This window comes from Nicrophorus vespilloides, unplaced genomic scaffold (assembly GCF_001412225.1).
Source record: "Nicrophorus vespilloides isolate i.1.1-1 unplaced genomic scaffold, Nicve_v1.0, whole genome shotgun sequence".
Classification (NCBI taxonomy): Eukaryota; Metazoa; Arthropoda; class Insecta; order Coleoptera; family Silphidae; genus Nicrophorus; species Nicrophorus vespilloides.
Window position 1 is genome coordinate 79,697 of NW_017100099.1, and position 20,914 is coordinate 100,610.

A 20,914-nucleotide genomic window follows, 5' to 3' on the forward strand; every position below is an offset into this window, starting at 1 on the left:
ATGATGTTGATTCTTACCAGGACTTGCTGAAGATTTCGGTTTCTTGCTGGATGCATCCGGACGCGATACATTGTCATATAGACTTCCGGTTTCGTTAAGCTTCTGCACTTTGACTAAGAAATCTTTATGTTCTTTAACAATCGGTTGTAGTTCCTCACGTTGCTTTTTGAGCGTAGGTAGATCAAGAGCGACATCATCCAAATTCTTGACTTCAGCCTCCAATTGATTTAACTTATTACTGATTTCTTCAACCAACGTTTCGTAGGTGTTCAAATACACTGTGCGTTGCTGGAACAAATTCTGCTTCTCGTCCAATATACTATTTAATTCGTTCCATTTCATTTCAATTGATTTCATTTCTTCTTTAACTGGGGCCATATCTGCAATATCCCGAGTATTCAACAAATCTTTTCCAGCTTGCATGACTTCATCAAACAATGGCCGTCTGCTTTCACGATTTTCTTTAATCTTTTCTACGTCCATCTTAGAGTCCTGCTCTTCGCACGTATTATCATACCATTTGTTGAATTCATCAGCTAGCAAGTTAAATGCTGCGAGCCGTTTATAGATATCTTTAAGGACTTCGCCACGTTGTTCACTGCGATCTAATAATTTCTCGAATTTGTTCCTGGCGTTGTCCAGTTTATCTTGGATTTTCTTAGCTGCTCTAGCATTATTGGCACATGAAATTAACTCACTTGCAGACATATATATCGAATCCATTGAAGCTACATGCGTATCAACATCGGCTTGGTACACTTCGTGATCGCGAATCTGATCTTCTAGACGTTGCTTGATTAATGAAGCTTGCCCATTGATACCCTTGAACTCGACTTCTGCTGTATTAATCCATGCTGTGATATTGTCCAAAGCTTCTTCGACTCCTTGCGATTGAACCAATGCAGAATCAAGATCTTGACAGCGTTCTCCAAGAGCAACCTTGAGTTCCTGGAACTTTTTATCTAATTCGATGATGGGTTCCTCGATAGTTGTAATATCGACAGGGCTCATTTTATCCTCCAATGAATGCAACAGCGTACTGTAATTCTGTTTCGCATTATCGATAAGTCTTCCGTTACCAACAAATTCATTGTTCAGGATCTTAGCAGCTTGAAGTTGTTCTTCGACCATCCTCGAATCACCACCGATCGGTTCACTGAGTATTTTTTCGACAGAACCTCCTATATGGTTCAACCAGTCTCTGGCTTTATCTAAAGAATCATTATATGATTTATGCTTGCTGCCTATTATTGTTAAACTATCTGAAAGCATGTTGACCCGATGTAGAGTCTCCTTATATTGATCGGCAATCACAGTAACTTGATTGTGTATTTCAGGTTTTGCAATCGATGAGCTAGATATAAAATCTTTAAGTAGGGTTAGATAATTCCTACATTCCTCTGAGAATTTTTGGTCAGACAAAATAATAAATCTGAGATCTGCCTGATGAGAAATCACATCAGATACAAATTCTCTCGTACTCTCAACACTTGAATCCAAAGTCTGTAGTTGACTCAACGCTTTATCTTTACTTTCGAGAATGATTTGTGCGTTATCTAACCATGTCGAAAAGTCGGCAACATCCAATTTGAGTTTTTGTAATTCCTCCTTGATTGCCAGCAAATATTTAATTAGCTTCTCAGTGCAATCGCAAACCTTCGCGTAGCGAGTTTTCAAGTCCTTGGAATTCTTTTCGATATTAGTGATTTCTGTCTTGGAGAGCACATCGCTCATTGTAAGTACATGACGCACCATTTCTAAACATTCCATGATCGGATCAGAATGTTTCTTAATATCCTCTATGAGTTGTTGAGTATGTTCAATCTGGTTTATAATTTGTTCATCCGTGTCGAAAACGGTAGACCCTTTGCCAATGTTTTCTTCTACTTGCTGTATCCATTGCAGCAACTTTGACAGAGTTTCGTCGCACAACTTGTATTTTCCTTCGACGGCTTGCTAGAATTGAACCATTAAGATTAACACTTAATATTATATAATATTATTGTAATTTTAATGTATGATTAAAATAATGATTATTTAACCAAAACTACCAATTAATTTCATATGTTAGTATTTTTATCGAATGTGAAGAGAAAAAGGAATGAATGCAAACTAAATATTGGTGATAAAGATGTATTAGCTTCTGCTAATTTTATGTTAATTATGAGCCTTTTCCAAGTGACTAAAAGATGTGATTCTTGTATGGTCGGAACATGCAGAAATGTTGAAGCAAACCACCACGTAAATATGTTAAACTCACATAGCTGCAAAAAAAAAAATGAAACAAATAGTGTAAGCAATTTTAGCATAAGCGAAATAATTAATATGACTATGTAATATTATCTATAGAATAGTTAAAAAGAACACTTACCCTTTCGTCTGCAGCCTTAATCAATCCTTTGTCCAAAGCTATACTAAAATCAATAGTTTTATCATTCTTATAAGAAATGCGACCTTCGTTTCCATCCACAACATATTTCTGAACTGCTTCCGTGAGTTGCATCATGTTCCCACTTTCTAGGTCCTTAATGACAGTGCTGCTCGGATCGATTAATTGATGTTCAATCGCGTCGTGTAAGGTCAATTCGTTCTTTTTCTTTGTATCCTCGAATGGACTGACAAAACTACCAGTCTTTGGATTGTACACACCGTATTCGATGGCATCAATCAAAGCAAACTTCTTCTTAGGCGTTAATAGCAGACCTTTATCAATAGCTTTTGGTAATTGATAAAGCTTAGAAGTGGCGCTATCTAATATATTTCCTTTCTCTGCATCAACGAGACCTTTGCGGAAACATTCTGGTAACTTCAAGAGTTTCTTCGTTTTTGTATCCTTGACCAATGCCGTATCGGAATCAATATATCCTAAGGTTATTGATTCTTTCAACGTCAATACATCGTTAGTCTGTGGATCGGTAAATTTACCGGTAGTTATATCTAAATACTCGTTATCTAAAGCAGCATCAAAGCTCATAGGTTTTCTGATATAGATAACAACAACTTGATCATAAAGTGCAATCAAGGATTTTACTTTTCCACTTGGTTCGAAGGAAATTGTCTTATCCATATTCATAGTATCGTCTGCGATAAATGAAGCTAAGGTGTTGAATTCTCCAGTATTGCTATTTTTAACAACAGCATTGTTTACATCGAGGAGATCATATTTGATTGCTTCTTCTAAAGTGCATTGTCTGATATTTAGTTTAGGTTTCGTTATGGCTACATTTTGTACAGTCAATGGTTCATCCAGGGTAACCAAAATGCCTTCACGGATCGCCGTATCAATGGTATATGTATTTCTAGTGGTCGGATCTCGAACACGGCTTGTCTCAACATCGATATCTCCATCAGTTATTGCTAGACATAATGGTTTTATAGAACCATCGACTTCTTTTAATCCGGTTGTGCTTGAGTCTATCAGATTGTTTTCTAATGCGTACTTTAACTTGAACAATTCATTCTGTGTTGGATCAACGAATGTTCCAGACTCAGGTTGGTATAAACCATTATTAACAGCCTCTTCTATAGTCAACAATTTGTGTGGTGTAACGATTAGACAGCTATTTTTAGCTTCTAATAAATTCAATTTCTTGCCGTTCGGTAAATTATATTGATTTGTTTCGCCGTTAATCAAATTATCTTTAATAGCATCTGCGAGCAAAACAAATTTCTTACTTTGGATGTGTTTAATAATCGTAGTATTCGGATTTATTAAGTCATTACTTAATGCCTCGTTTAATGTACATTTAATATTTGTAGCTGGATGTATTAGCATATTATTTTCAATAAGACTCATCTCTAATAGATCGTACAAACTAAAATCGCATGTTTCTATGTCAACGATTAATCCTTGTTTCATTGCTTCACTTAATGGCATTTTCTTGGAGCTATTTGGTTTCTTCAATGTTCCAGTATATTTATCAACTACGCCCAATACGCACGATTCTTTAAGACTAAACAATTTCTTAGTTTTTTTGTCGAAATAGCATGGTAACAAAGGATTAATCAAATGTTTTCGTATGGAATCGTGAAGTGTAATCATACGATTTGTAGATTCATCCAATAATTTTCCAGAATCTTCGTTGTATAAGCCATTATGAATGGATCTTTGCAAAGATATAGATGCATGATCATCGATAATCAAGCCTTCGCTAAATGCTTCTTTCAGAGAAACCACCGTTAATTTGCCAGATGAATAATCATTAATATTTCCAGTAGTACCATCAACAAGACCAGACTTAATTGCATCTAATAATTTGACTCTAACACCTGAATTAATGATGTAAACTGATTTAACTTCGATTAATTGCATTTCAATAGCTTGAATTAATGTGAGATGCAGACCAGATCTAGGACAAAGGAAAGTTAATGTCTCTTGATTAAAGATGTATACCAAGGCATCAGTTAAAGATAAAGGAGACACAGCTTCAAACAATATGCCCATCTCAAAGGCTTCTTTGAAATCAATGACAGGTTCTCCTTCAAATACCACAAGACCTTCTTCGGTATTAATTTTTCGCTCCTTAACAGCTTGCTCGAAGTTTATATAATGTTCGTGATCATTGACTAATGTATTGGAAGTATCAAGTAATCCCACATTAATAGCCATTTCAGTAGTTAATGTATTGTTATTCTCGGGGTTAACAATGAATCCATTTTGCGGATTATAATATCCTTCGTAAACAGCATCGGGTAGGGTGATTTGATTCTTATGGGTTTTAGGTTTATCTGAAACTTCAGATATTAATTCTTCTATGATGATTGGCTTCTCTGAGATTGTTTTATCCATAACATCTGTGGGTAATTTCTGATCTTTCAATTTAGTTTTCTTTTCCTTCTCAGGTTTCTCTGAACTTTTAGGTTTGTCTGCTACGATGACAGACTTTTCAGAATGTGGCTCTTGTTCTTTTATTTGACTTTGATTTTGTGGTTTAAGTTTCTCCTCTCGCTTAACAATATTTGTAGATTCTTCAACTAATGCTTCAGTATCAGTAACTGAAATTTCAGTAACCTCCTTATCTTTCTGATCCTTAGATTTAGGTTTATTTTCCTTCTTTGGTTTCTCAGAAGTTTTTGGTTTCTCTGCAACTGTTGGTTTTTCAGTAGGTTTATCTACAGATTTAAGAACATCCGCCAGTCTAGGCTGTTTATCTTCCTCGACAGTAAACGTATCCTTTTCTATTTCCATCTTTTCCATTTGAATAAAGTCCATGTTAACTTCTGTCTTTTCAGTCGGTAATTTCTGATCCTTAACTTTAAGTTTATCTGGCTTCTCAGGAGTTTTAGGTTTGTTTGCTATGATGACAGACTTTACAGATTCTGGTTCTTGTTCTTTTACTTGACTTATGTCTTTAGGTTTCTCTTCTTTAACAATAATTGTAGATTCTTCAACTAATGTTAGATTATCAGTGAATGGTATTTCCATAACATCCTTGGATAATTTTGTATCCTTAGATTTAGGTTTCTTTTCCTTCTCAAGTTTATCAGAAGTTTTAGGTTTTTCTATAACGGTCGGTTCTTTTGAGATTTCAGTTAGTAGTTCTTCTGCGATGACAGGTTTTTTCGATTTTGGTTCACTATCTGTTAATTGACTTGCATCTTGTGGTTTAGGTTTGTCTTCTTGTTTGAAACTAATTGTAGATTCTTCGACCAATGTTACACTACCAGTAACCAGTTTCTCCGCAATATCCTTAGGTAATTTCTTAGTATCAGTTGGTTCCTTTGACATTTCAGTTAGTACTTCTTCAATGACAGGCTTTTTCGATTTTGGTTCATTTTCTGACAATTTACTTGAATCTTGTGTTTTAGGTTCCTCATCTCGTTTGACAATAATAGTAGATTCTGCAAATAATGTTACACTACCGGTAACTGGTTTTTCTGTTACATCCTTTGGTAACTTCTGTCCTTTAGGTTTCTTCTCCTTGGGTTTCCCAGATGTTCTAGGTTCTTCTGTAACTGTCGGTTTTTCTGGTATTTTTGTTGATTTATCATCCTCCAGTTTTGGCATTTTATTTTCCTCAACACTAAACACATTCTTTTCTATTTCCGTCTTTTCCATTTGTATAAAGTCCATATTAATGTGTGCTTTATTAGGAATATCTGCAGGTAATTTGTGATCATCATATATGGGTTTCTTCTCTTTTTTGGGTGTATCAGAATCGCTAGGTTTTTCTGTAATTATTGGTTCTTCTGAGACTTTAGTTGAAACATCTTCTATAATAACTGACTTTTCTATTGTTGGTTCATGCTGGTTTATTGCCTTCGAATCTTGCAGTTTCGGTTTCTCCTCTTGTTTGACAATAGTTTTAAATTCTTCAATTAACGTTACCTTCGTAGTAACTGTTTTGTCAGTAACATCTTCAGGTAATTCCTGATCTTTAGCTTTTGGTATATTTTCCTTCTCAGGTTTATCAGATGTTTTAGGTCTTCCTGTAACAGTTGATTCCTTTGGTATTTCAGTAGATACTTCTTCTACCATGACTGGCTTTTTTGATATATGTTCACTTTCAGACAATTTACTGGAATCTTCTGATTTAGGTTTTTCCTCTTTTTTGACAATAATTGTAGATTCTTCAACTAATGTTACACTACCGGTAACTGGTTTTTCAGTTACAACCTTGGGTAATTTTTGTTCTTTAGGTTTCTTATCTTTCTTCGGCTTCTCTGATGTTTTAGGTTCTTCTGTAACTGTCATTTTCTCTGGTATTTCTGTTGGTTTATCATCCTCCAGTTTTGTCATTTTCTTTTCCTCAACACTAAACTTATTCTTTTCTATTTCCGCTTTTTCCATTTGAATAAAGTCAATGTTAATTTGTGTCTGGTTAGGAACATCAGTAGGTAATTTCTGATCATCATATTTGGGTTTTTTCTTTTTCTTTGATTTGTTAGAATCGCTAGGTTCTTCTGTAATTATTGGTTCTTCTGAGACTTTAGTTGAAACTTCTTCTATAATAACAGGCTTTTCTATTGTTGGTTCATGTTGGTTTATTTCCTTCGAATCGTGAAGTTTTGGTTTCTCCTCTTGTTTGGCAATAGTTTTAAATTCTTCAATCAATGTTACCTTCATAGTGACTGTTTTGTCCGTAACATCTTCAGGTAATTCCTGATCTTTAGCCTTTGGTATCTTTTCCTTCTCAGGTTTATCAGATGTTTTAGGTCTTCTTGTAATAGTTGGTTCCTTTGGTATTTCAATAGATACTTCTTCTACCATGACAGGCTTTTTCGATATATGTTCACTTTCAGGCAATTTACTTGAATCTTCTGATTTAGGTTTTTCCTCTTGTTTGACAATAATTGTAGATTCTTCAACTAATTTTACACTACCGGTAACTGGTTTTTCAATTACATCCCTAGGTAACTTCTGTCCTTTAGGTTTCTTCTCTTTCTTGGGCTTCTTAGATGTTTTAAGATCTTCTGTAACTGTCAGTTTCTCTGGTATTTCTGTTGGTTTATCATCCTCCAGTTTTGTCATTTTCTTTTCCTCAACACTAAACTTATTGTTTTCTATTTCCACTTTTTCCATTTGAATAAAGTCTATGTTAATTTGTGTCTGGTTAGGAACATCAGTAGGTAATTTGTGATCATCATATTTGGGTTTCTTCTCTTTCTTGGATTTGTCAGAATCGCTAGGTTTTTCTTTAATTACTGGTTCTTCTGAGACTTCAGTTGATACATCTTCTATAATAACAGGCTTTTCTATTGTTGGTTCATGTTCTTTTATTTCCTTCGACTCGTGTGGTTTGGGTTTCTCCTCTTTTTTGGCAATAGTTGTAGATTGTTCACTTAATATTACATTCGTACTAACTGTTTTATCTGTAACATCTTCAGGTAATTTTTGATCTTTAGATTTCGGTATCGTTTCCTTTTCAGGTATATCAGAAGTTTTAAGACTTCCTGTAACAATTGATTCCTTTGATATTTCAGTAGATATATCTTCTACCAAAACAGGCTCTTTAGATTTTGGTTTACTTCCTGATAATTTACTTGAATCTTGTGGTTTAGGTTTTTCCTCTTGTTTGATAATATTTGTAGATTCTTCGACTAGTGTTACACTACCGGTAACTAGTTTTTCTGTAACATCCTTGGGTAGCTTCTGTCCTTTATGTTTCTTCTCTTTCTTAGGCTTCTCAGATGTTTTGGGTTCATCTGTAACTGTCGGTTTCTCTGTTATTTCCGTTGGTTTATCTTCAAGTATGAGAACATCCTCCAGTTTTTGCATTTTATTTTCCTCGACACTAAACTTATTCTTTTCTGTTTCCATCTTTTCCATTTGGATAAAGTCCATGTTAATTTGTGTCTTGTTATGAATATAAGTAGGTAATTTCTGATCATCACATTTGGGTTTCTTCTCTTTCTTGGGTTTGTCACTAGGTTTTTCAGTAATTATTGGTTCTTCTGAGACTTTAGTCGAAACATCTTCTTTCTCCTCTAGCTTAATAATAAATGTAGATTCTTCAAGTAATACATTACTAGCGACGGGTTTTTCCGCAACATCCTTGCGTAACTTCTCAGAAATTGGTTTTTCTCCAATAATCGGGACCTCTGATATTTTAGTTGGTACATCTTCCTTCTCTTCTTTGACTATAATTGTAGATTTTTCAACTAATGTTACATTATCTATTGCTATTTTTTCCGTAACATCCTTTGGTAATTTCTGATTTTTAGATTTTGGTTTCTTATCTTTCTTGTACTTTTTGTCAATTTCTGACACTTTCGTTGATACATCTTCTACAGTAACATACTCATCAGTTTTTGGCATATTTTCTTTTAATTGATTTGGATCATGTGATTTAGGTTTTTCCTCTTGGCTGATAATAATAGTAGATTCTTCAACAAATGTTACATTCCCAGTAACTGTAACATCCTTAGTTTCCCGATCATTAGATTTTTTCTCTCTTTTAGGTTTCTCAATAATTGTTGGTTTCTCTGTTCGTTTCTTGGTTTCTTCAGTTGAAACATCTTCTACGAGCACAGGCTGTTCGGATATTGGTTCTTTCTCTTTCACTGGACTTGAATCTTGTTTAGGTTTCTTGTTGTCGATAACTGTAGATTCCTTAACTAATGATACATTCTCACTAACTGGCTTTTCCGTAATATCCTTTGGTAATTTCTGGTCTTTAGATTTTAATGGCTCCTCTTTCTTGGGTTTTTCGGAAGATTCGAGATCATCTGGTTTTTCAGTAGGTTTTCCTTTAGTTGTGAGAACATCCTCCAGTTTAGGCATTTTATTTTCTTCGATACTAAACTTATTCTTTTCTATTTCCTTCCTTTCCATTTGGATAAAATCCATGTTAACTTCTGTCTTGACAGGAATATCAGTGGAGAATTTTTGATCTTTAGATTTGGGTTTTTTCTCTTTCTTTGACTTTTCAGAAGTTTTAGGTTCTTCGGTAACTATTGATACCTCTGATATTTTAGTTGGAACAACTACTACAATTTCTTTCTGATGTTGCGGTTTGGGTTTCTCCTCTTGTTTGACAATAACTGTAGATTCTTCAACGAATGTTACGTTACCAGTGAGTGGTTTTTCTGTAATATCCTTGGTTAAATTCTGATCTTTAGATTTCGGTTTCTTATCTTTCTTGGGCTTCTCAGAAGTTTTAGGTTCTTCACTAACTGTTGGTATATCTGTGATTTTGGTTAATACATCATCTACGATGACAGACTTTTCTGTTCTTGGTTGATGTTCTTTCATTTCTTTTGGAATGTGTGGTTTGGGTTTCTCCTCTTGTTTGACAATAACTGTAGATTCTTCTACGAATGTCACGTTACCAGTGACTGGTTTTTCTGTAACATCCTTGGGTAAATTCTGATCTTTAGATTTGGGTTTCTTCTCTGTCTTGGTCTTCTCAGAAGGTTTAGGTTCTTCAGTAACTGTTGGTACATCTGAGATTTTGGTTGATACGTCATCTACGAGGACAGTATTTTCTGTTCTCTGTTGATGTTCTTTCATTTCTCTTGGAATGTGCGGTTCGGATTTCTCCTCTTGTTTGACAATAACTGTAGATTCTTCAACAAATGTTACATTATCGGTAACTGTTTTTTCCTTAATATCCTCTGGTAATTTCTGATCTTTAGATTTCGGTTTCTTCTCTTTCTTGGGTTTCTCAGAAGATTTAGGTTTTTCTGCAATTGCCAGTTCATCTGGTTTTTCAGCAGGTTTATTTTCAGTTATAAGAATATTCTCTAGTTTTGGCATTTTATTTTCGCCGGCACTGAACTTATCCTTTTCTATTTCCATCTTTTCCATTTGGATAAAGTCATTCGTATATTTAGTTGTATGATCTTCAATGGTTTTTTTATCATGAAGTTTATAATCTAAACTAGGTGAGATTTTTACTGGAATTTCTTTATCAACTATATTTTCAATATCCTTGGAAGGATCATGTTTATATTCTGGCTTCTTACAAACAAATTCTTCAACAGTTGATTGATTTTCTTCGATATCAGGTTTAGGTTTCTCCTCTTGGTTGATAATAGTCGATTCTTTAACTATTGTTACATTTTCCTTGATTGGCTTTTCTGTGACTTGCTTCGAAGACATACCAGGGATTTTCTGCATAAACTTCTGGAAGAAAGATTTTTCTTCTGGTTTGGACTGTTTCTCAGGTTCTGAAACTACATCTTCAACTTGTGTAATTTCCTTATCTTTAGATTTAGTTTTCTTCTCTTTCTTGGGTTCGCCAGAAGTTTTAGGTTTATCTGTAACTGTCGTTTTCTCTGATGAATCTTCAACTATGTTAAGATTTGTTGGTGTTTGTTTTTCTAATTGACTTGCTTCGTGGGTTTTAGGTTTCTCTTCCTCGTTAACAATAATTGAAGATTCTTCAACTAATATTACTTTCTCAATTTCTGCCTTATTAGGAATATCAGTCGGTAGTTTCTGATCTTTAGGTTCCTTCTCTTTCTTGGGTTTCTCAGAAATATCAGGTTTTTCTACAACAGTCGGGACCTCTGATATTTTAATTGGCATTTTTCTTGGATGCGGTTTGGGTTTCTCCTCTTGTTTGATAATAATTGTAGATTGTTCAACTAAAGTTACATTATCAGTAACTGATTTTTCCGTAACATCCTTAGGTAATTTCTGATCTTTTGAGTTAGGTTTCTTTTCTTTCTTATGTTTCTCTGTAATTTTGGTTTGTTCTAAAACCTTTGGTTCCTCTAAAACTTCAGTTGATGGAACTTCTATAATGTTGAGCTTTTCAGATTTTGGTTCTTTTTCTTTCTCTTGACTTGGATCCTGTAATTTAGATTTCTCCTCATGGCTGACAATAATTGTAGAATCCTCAATCAATGTTACCTTCTCAGTGACTGCTTCTTCCACTATATCCTTTGATAATTTCTTGTCTTTAGACTTCGTTTTCTTCTCTTTCTTGGATTTCTCAGATGATTTAGGTTTCTCTGTAACAGTTGGTTCATCTACTTTTTCACTAGGCTTATCATCAGTGTTGACGTCATCCACTACTTTTGGCATTTTATTTTCGCTGGCTCTTAAAAGATCCTTTTCTATTTCCATCTTTTCGTTTTGTATAAAGTCGTAAGTAACTTTAGTTTTTTTAACTTCTGTAACTTCCTTATCAACTATATTCTTCTTTTCGACTGTTGGTTCCTGTGATGACTCAGTTGGTATGTCTTCAACTACTTTTGGCTGAATTTTCTTCGATGGTTTCTGATCATGAGATTTAGTTTTCTCTTGTTGTTTCAAAATAACTGTTGATTCTTCAAGTAAAGTGATATTCTCTATTTCTGGCATATTCACAGATTCCTTGAGATGTTTTTGATCTTGTGGCATAGATTTTGTTTCTTTCTTAGATTTATTGGATGGTTTTTTATCGTGTGGTTTAATTTCAAGTGTTTCCTCAGGTTTTTTAATTTCAGGTTTTTCAATTTTAAATGATTTGTCTGGAATATCGGGAACACTAATCGAAGGTTCTTCAATAACAGTTACCCTTACAGTTTTTTGCTTTTCTTCAGTTTCTTTAACCGATATCTGATCCTCTGGTTTTTGTTTCTTCTCTTTTTTGGTTTTTTGCTTTTTGTCAGTATGAGCATCATCACTTGGATGTTTCAATAGGTCCACTGATGATTCATCTTTATCTACTGTTTTCGTTGAAATTTCCTGTACTGTTTTATCTATAGGTTTTTCTTCAAAGGGATCTAACTTTTCTTTTTTCAGTATATCAGAAATTTGCTGCTTTTTAATATCTACAGGTTTTTTGCCCATTGTACTTACTATTGTTTCATCAATAATTGTTACCTTTACCGATTTAGTTTCTTCTTCGGAAACATTATAATCTTGAGATTTATCTTCTTTTGGAAGTGATTTAGAAGTTTCAGGTTTGAATTCATCTTTTGTTGGTATTTGAGAAATTGTGTTAAGTTTCTCAGGTGTCTTCTCAGAATCTGATGGTTTTTCATGCAATACAGTTCCATCGGCAATAGTAACTTTAAGTGTTTTTTGTTCTTCCACAACAATCTTTGATGTTTTTTGATCGTTCAATTTAATTTTGTCCTCAGAAATTTCAGATTTTGTTACATGTTTTACCTTTTCAGCATACGAAACTTCGCTTCCCTTAGGTTTTTTAACTGAATTTAATTCAGCGGGAACAGTTTTATCCTCAGTCTTCAAATATTTCGGACGAGCCAGTTTTTCTTTCTCGTAATCAATAATTACAAAGCCGTCATTTTCCGGTTTATGTTCAACAGTTGAAGTTTTCGTTTCAGAAGTTTCGTCCACGTTTTTAGATTTTTTCTTCTTATTTCTTTTAGATTTTTTAGTGGTTTTAATATTTTCTTCATTGGGGGATGCTTCATCTGTGCTAGGTGATACTTCTTCGATGGGTTTAGGCTCCTTTTTCTCGTGTTTTACAATTATTTCTTTCGTCTCTTCAACTAAAAATTTACTAGTAGTTTCAATAGCTGAAGTTTGATCGCTTGTTTCGCTTTTAGTTTTCGGTTTTTTCTTCTTTCCTTTGGAAGATATTCCAGGAATTTTTTGCATAAACTTCTGGAAGAAAGATTTTTCTTCTTGGCTTGATGGTTCGTCGGGTTCTGAAAATACATCTTCATCTTTTGGAATCTCCTTAGTGTTGGCCTTTTCATCCTTAACGATTTTCGATGGTTTGCTTGGTGTGCCAGTTTTCTTAATATCATCTGTAGGTTGCTTACTAACAATAATTTCATCACTTGGTTCAGTATTACTTTCTATCACCTTAGATTCTTCACTTGGCAATGATACGACCGTTTTCGTTACAGTAGTCTTCGTTACAGTTTCGTAAGATTTACTGTCTTCGGGTATTTTAGTATCTACTATAATTAACTTATCTTTTTCCATTTCCATCTTTTCAATTTGGATAAAATCATCAAAATGTTTAGTTTTATGTTCTGGAGATTTACTAACTTCACTTGGCATTTTATCATGAGGTTTAATATCTGCTGTTGTCTTTTTCTTTGAGACTTTTTCCGGAGTTTTCTTATCAAGTACTTTCTTAATATCCTCAGTAGGTTTCTTTTTTTCTTCTGGCTTCTCACCAAGTGGGACTATTTTTTCAATTTCCCCCATTACAAGTTTGGAAATACTATATTTATCATCTTGGCGTGGCTTTTCATCAAGCTTTTTATCTCCAATTGGTGTTTTCTTTTCTTCCGGATGGCTAGGCTTCTTTTCATCCAATGGCTTCTTAGAATCAGAGACTGCAATTTCTTTAAGTGTATCTTTATCAACTGACTTCGCACTAATAGGCCTATTAGTAGGTTCAGTAGGTCTGAGCACAACTTCTTCTGGACGTTTTTGTTCAATTGGCTGTTTCTTATCTTCGTAAATTTGAATCATTTCTTCAACATTCACTTTCATAGTTTCTTCGGCAATTGATGTATGTGAATCCTCATCATATGGTTTGATAGTTACGTTTTTATCCAGACTACCGACAGGTTCCTTTTTATATTCGGTTGGCTTTTCTTTAATGATTTTTACGTTATCTAATTGTACATCACTAACGAAAGTTGTTTCTTCTACAATATTTGAATCAACAATTTGTACATCTTTCCTTTGAGTTATTTCAGATTCTGTAAATTGATTCTTGTTATCTGATTTTGAAATCTTACTAATATCTTGATCATTATGCTTTGTAGATATAGTAAATTCAGTTTCTGTCACATATTTGTTAATTGTGTCTTTAGTCACTAAGTTGGAATTGTCGATTTTAGTTTCTGAGCTAGTTTTATAGTCAACTCTTGTTGTTGGGATCTTATATTCACTAACTTTGTCTTTAACCACTGCAACAGGTTTATTGATAGCATCCTCTTTAGTTGGTAAATCGCTTTTAGGTTTCACTACTTTTTGTGCAGTATCTACCTTCTCTGCATTGATGAAATCATCGGATTGCATCTTAATATCTCCACGATCTACGGGCGTCTTGTTAGCAAACTTACTTTTCACTGCTTTCGCAACAGCTGCTCCTGCAACAACTGGTGCTACAATAGGAGCAGCTATTCCACCAATAACAGCAATCAAGCCCATTTTTGCAGCTTTCTTAAAATCAACACTTTTTCCGGTTTTCTCTTCTTTAATTTTTCCAGATTTCGAATCAATCAAACCCTCATTCATAGCTTCTTTTATGGTTATTGGTTTCTGAGCGGTAACATCGTAGATCATCGATAGTGGATCTATGATGTCTTTATCTAAAGCTTCCTTAAATGTTAACAATTTACTAGGATTAGCAGGGTCATGGAATTTGTTACTCTCTTCATCATATATTTGATCGAATGCTTGTGCAATGTTTAATTCTGTTGTTTTAACAGTATCGTCAATAACTTCTTCGGTTGGAGCCGCTTCCAGGATTCCTTCCTTAATAGCAACACCGATTTCCATAGTCTCACCAGAATGTGGATCGGTGTATGTTCCAGCATTCATATCGACCAATCCCTTATTGAGAGCATCTGAGAATGACATTTGAACTTTCTTAAGAGTGGTGAAATTTTTATTTTCCTTGTCGCTCAGAATAATACCTCTGACTTTAGCTACAGCGTAGCTCATTATTTCACCAGTACGTAAATCTTGAATTTCCGTGGTGTTAAGTAGGGCATATCCCTTTAATAATTCCAAATACCTTGTCGTGACAATATGCTTGGATGTAGATGTTTTAGTTATTGTGGTATGCGGATTCTTAACATTATCGCTCATTTTAATAATAAGGTAACCTTTTTCTACAGCTTGTTTCACAGGTAAAATTTCACCATTATTTGGATTAGTGAAAGTTCCACTATCTCCGTTTATCAGATTCATATCCAAAGCCTTCTCCAAAGCAACACCTTCGTCGCTCTGTCCAAATGGTAAAACCATAATGCATTTATCCTCAATTGCTTTGTCTATACTCAATTGCTTTCCGGTGGTTGGATGAATGAATTTCTTATTCTTGAGGTCAATATGTCCACGTTTAAGTGCTATAGGGAACGTCATTGCTGCTGGTGGAATACTCTCATTACCTTTGACGTTATCAAACATGTGCTTCTGTACTGCCGTTTGCAGATCCAAATTTCCGTTCTTGGTTATGACAAGCGCTCTGGCATCATCGACCGTACCGTTCTTTAGTGCCTCGAATAAAGTAATTTTCTTACCGCTAAAATTAACATTACTATACGGATCAACAATATCGCATTCAATGGCTTGCGATAATGTTAAATTAGCTCCGGTCTCTGGATGCACAACTTTGTTCGTTTCAGGATCTATCAAACCTTGATCGAAGAGTTCAGGCACCGTTAAACTTTTATTCAAAGGAACCAATACTTCATTTCCGCCGTCCGGATCCAAAATGCCTCTGTACATAGCTTCGTTTATTGTTAAAACATCGCCTCTCTGTGGATCAACTATCTTCCCTTTATTTCCATCCAAGTGATTGTATTCCAGAGCCTCTTGTAAACTCAGAACTTCGCCATCCGGCGATACAAAAATATCTTCCTTGTTCAAAATATCTGCAGTTTGCACATCAATTAGACCTTTCTTCAAGGCATCCTTCGGTCGAACAATTTTCTTCCTCAATTTCTGTAACACGACCTTCTTCACCTCCCTTTCCGGACTTAAAGAAGAAGCTCTACCAATGGAGACTTCGTATTTTGGTTCGATAGTAATTCTTGATCTAGTCTTTTCAGCTAAGGATACATCATCAAATGAAGTCGTCTTCAAAATTTTGTGCTCGTGCATTTTCAGATCATGCAGCACTTCGTCTGTTATTAATTCCTTTCCAGCGGCTTCTGAAAGTGATAAATCTTTGCCGGTGGTAGGATCAATTACCGTGATATTAGTTATCTGTTGTTTCGGTAAGTTCTTCTTCATCAATTCCTCGTAATCTCCAATTGTTAATAAACCAATCCTGAGTGCTTCTTCGACAGTCATCGAAATACCTGATTTAGGATCAGTTATTTTTAATGAAGATTTACCAATAATTCGCTGATATTCTTCATAACTAATAATACCAAGAGATAGAGCTTCCTCTACCTGATAAGATGTTCCGGTTTTTGGATCGGTTATCATTATGCCAGTCCAATTAATTAACTTTTCAACAGGTTTAGGTTGTTCTGATTTCATTTTCTCTAATTGTTCTTCAGAAATTAATCCCATTTTTACAGCTTCCTCCACGAGTATTTTTTCACCCGTTTTAGGGTTGATGATGTAAATATCTAATCTAGTCACTTTATTACCAATAATTTTCTGATATTTTTCTTCATCGATAATACCAAGAGATAAAGCTTCCTCTGCCGGATACGATTTTCCAGTTTTTGGATGGGTTATCATTATTTCAGTCCTTTCAATTATATTATCTGAAAGTTGAGATTGTTCCGTTTTCATTTTCTCTAATTGTTCTAGTGATATTAATCCCATTTTTAGAGCTTCCTCCGCGAGTATTTTCTCACCTGTTTTAGGATTGATTATGTAAATATCTAACCTAGTCACTTTATTACCAACAATTTTTTGATATTCATCTTCGTTTATGATACCGAGAGCTAAAGCTTCCTCTGCCGGATATGATTTTCCGGTTTTTGGATCGGTTAATATAATTTCCGTCCTCTTAATTACATTTCCTGTGAGATTAGATTGTTCGGATTTCATTTTCTCTAATTGTTCTTCTGAAATTAGTCCAATTTTCACAGCTTCCTCCGCGAGTATTTTTTTGCCTGATTTAGGATTGATGATATAAATATCTAACTTAGTCACTTTATTACCAACAATTTTTGTATATTCTTCTTCATTGATAATACCGAGAGCTAAAGCTTCCTCTGCCGGATACGATTTTCCGGTTTTTGGATCGGCTAACATAATTTCCGTCCTCTTAATTACATTTTCTGTGATGTTCGATTGTTCAGATTTCATTTTCTCCAATTGTTCTTGAGAAATTAATCCTATTTTCACAGCTTCTTCTGCGAGCATTCTTTCGCCCGTTTTAGGATTTGAAATGTAAATATCTATCCTCGATACTTTAGTCCTAATCTCGTCTTGAGTAGCCTTCTTAGTCTCGAATTTCATTGTTTCTTGCGTAGTAAAGCCACTTTTAATGACGTTCTTAGTTCCTAAGCTACCTTGCATAGACAGCAACTCTTCTTTAGTCAAAAAGCCAAGAAGGACAGCTTCATCTGCCGAAATTTGTTCGCCCGTCGTCGGATTAATAACCATAACAGTAGATTTCTGCCTTGCCTCAGTGGGATTTTCTTTCAACTTTTCAAATTCCTCGTGTGTTAATAAGCCCCTATCCAAAGCAGTTTGTACATCGATATCTTCACCAGTCTTTGGATCTCTTAAGAGAAATTTAAGGGTCTGGTAAGATGCATAATGCGTTGTTATTTTATCTGTACGAATTTGCTGAGTATTGATTACACCAATGTTAAACATAATTTTATCCCCTGTTTGCGGATCGGTTACAGTGTATGTTTGATTCGCTGATTTTGGAATTTCTTTTCTTATAATCTCGACGTCCTCTTTATTAATGAATCCTTGCTCTGCAGCTTCTTCTGGTAAATAAATTTTTCCCGATCTGGGATCGGTCAGAATAATTTTATTCATGTAAACGACATCCTTGTTATCGGACTTTTGCTCATTTGCAATGAAGGCCTGCGACATTGTTTTGGGATTCAGTATGTTATCGATCTCTACTTTCTCGACCGGTTTGCCGTTAACTGTAATTATACCAAACTTGGCAGCGTCTGTGAAGCTGATTCTCCTGCCAGATTTATCTTTGTAATAACCACTACTTTCCTCAATTATATTTTTACGCATTGCTTCGCTCATTGTTAATTCAATCCCGGTAGTTGGATGTTTAACTTTAACCGTTTTAGGATCGACGGTCTTATCCTTAACAGCTTCGAACAACGTTTTGGTTTTCCTCACTTCTGGTATAATTATAACTACGTCGGAAGGATCATAGATCACGCCGTTTTCTAACTGAATCGGCTTTAGATTCATGTGGGATATTTTAATTTCCGTATACGTGGGCGGATTTTTGTCGATAATATTGGAGACCTCAACACAATCAGGTTTTCCCGATTGTCGGGTCACTTTCAAGAGACGTTGGCTAGTTTTATGCAGAACAGCGTATTCCTTTAATATGATTAAGCTCCTAGCGATGGCCTCTTCCATCGTAATACGCTCGTTGTTAATAATATATCTACCCACACCATCCAATATCTTAGTTTCAACAGCTTTAGTAACGCTAATATGTTTTTTAGTTGATGGGTCGACTACTAACGCAGTAGATGGATTAATTATTTGCAAGCTTATGCATTCTTCAAAGCTTACTAAACGATCCGTTCCGGGTATTGTGAATAAGCCGGTAACTGGATCAAACATTTTCAAAGAGATCGCCTCGGACAACGACCAACCCTCTGACGGCAATTCGAAAACCTGCTTTTCCTTCGGTATGGTCGTATCAAACGTAGTTTCCTTCGAATTGTTGTCAATGTCTTGCTTGAGTTGTATCACCTTGATCGTCGTTTTCGAAGGTGTTGTGCCTTTCGGATAAGCGCCACTGCTCTTGGTAATCTGGATGCTAGTATTCTCCGCATCGGGAGTCAACTTTCCCTCACTTAGGGCCTTTACTATTGGAATTACTTTTTTGGAAACAGGATCGTAGAAGGTTTGGTTATCGTTATCAATAAGACCTTGTAGGATTGCTTCGGTATAGGAGATGGCATGGTGGACGCGAGTTTTGTTAAGAGTTTCGACTGCAACGTATCTCTTGATCTGTTTACTGGTTGTACGATTCGTCACGTTAACGCTGAGCATTGAATTCAGTAGTGCTGCTCCTTCCCCAGTGATCAATTTCTGCGCAATCGCGTCATTTAAAGGCACGACTTTTTTACTTTTACGAATATCAACTAAATAGCCGGTTTTAGGATCTATGTATCCTTTGAAAACGGCCTCCAAAATCGTGAGTTCCCTACCCTGTTCGAATATACCGATGGTTCGCGTCAGCATCTCATGCACGTTCGATTTTACTTCGCCAGTCGTAATACCGTCCGAGAAAGAGATTAATTTACCAGTTTTCGCGTTCGTAATCAGGCTACCGTTGTTCTTCGCGTTTATAAAGCCTCTAGCTAAGGCCGTGTTGAAACTCAGATACTCGGATGCATCCGGAGACCGAAAACATTCGATGTTGAAGATCGATTTTTGCGTCACGGAAATGATGTAGTCTTGTTTGACTGCATCCACGATATCCATCGTTTCGCCGTTCGTATTGTTAACGTAGACACCGTGAGGTAAGATAATGCCGATGGCCATGGCATCCTGCAGAGTCAAGTACTCGTCCTTGGCCACATTTAAAATTGATAGCATAGAATTAGAATCCAAAACGCCGCGACCGATGGCCTCGAGAATGCTCAACTTGATTTTATGCAACGGGGACCAAATTTTGCAATCGTTTTCCAAAATATTCAGATCATATGCATCTTTAAGAGTTAAAGGTTTTTGAATTAATTGCCTACGTTTGGCTTCTGCAAAGGTTAAGTGTTCGCGTTGGTACATGAATTTGCCAGATTTTACATTTATCACGCCTTTATCAATAGCTTCTAAAACCGTTATTTTATTATCGGTTTTGGAGTCCACGATTTCTTGTACATTCCCGTTCAAGAGATTCTTGCTTATCGCCACGTCCAATTTGCATTTTTCGCCAGAGTTACGATCGACAAATAAGCCAGTGATCTCTTCAATCAAACCGCGATTGATCGATTCAAAGAGACTGGTTGCCGAGGTTAGAATTCTGACAGAACTCTTCATCAAGAAACCGCGTTCGTAAGCTTGCTGCATAGTAATGACTTCACCAGAATCAAGCGTGAAATGTCCCGATTTCAAGTCCACTTTTCCGTCGCCAAGGATTTTTTGGAGGTGTTGGGGATCAGTTACCTTCACGCGCTTCTCTTGCGAAGCCTCAGATTCGTATATTCTTGCTACGAAAGATTTCCATTCAATTTGGTTGTTAAACAAGATTTGAAGTTTCTTAGATATACTAGGATCTATTAAACGACGTCGCTCCGCTTCCTCAATATTAACTCGTGTTCCATTTGGATCAGCTAACACCATTCCAGAGGTAGCATCCAGGAATCCGCGCAGCATAGCATCTCTGACCGTCATCCATTCGCCAGAATGTGGATTGACGATGCCGAGAGCATCAGGAAGGCCGTCATCATGCACTCGCTTCAAAGACGTCACCTCCATAAATTGCGTACTCTGCGAATCAGTCCCGGTGCTATCCTGTGTATAATGAGTGTGGGTGGTGTACGAGGTTTCTGGGGGGCATTCTTCGACACCCTCCCGAGTAATTTTGACGGTCGTGCCGTTCCCCCAATTCACCGACTCAGTTTGGACGTATCTGTTAAAAATGAAACGGGGATCACGCACATTCGAATATTTAGGTCACACGCAACAGAATTA

General features: G+C 35.7%; 1 protein-coding gene across 20 annotated transcripts in view; it reads right to left on the bottom strand.

Moving 5' to 3' along the window:
- Window positions 1-20,914, bottom strand: part of LOC108567899 — a 43,394-nt gene that overhangs the window by 16,176 nt on the left and 6,304 nt on the right. For all 20 annotated transcript variants that reach the window (XM_017928637.1, XM_017928634.1, XM_017928632.1 and 17 more), the window contains exons 3-4: window positions 2,372-20,852; window positions 18-1,956 (exon numbers count right to left, since the gene is read on the bottom strand). In XM_017928637.1, the coding sequence (XP_017784126.1) occupies window positions 18-1,956; window positions 2,372-20,852 (20,420 nt within the window). The remainder of the gene's footprint in view (window positions 1-17; window positions 1,957-2,371; window positions 20,853-20,914) is intronic.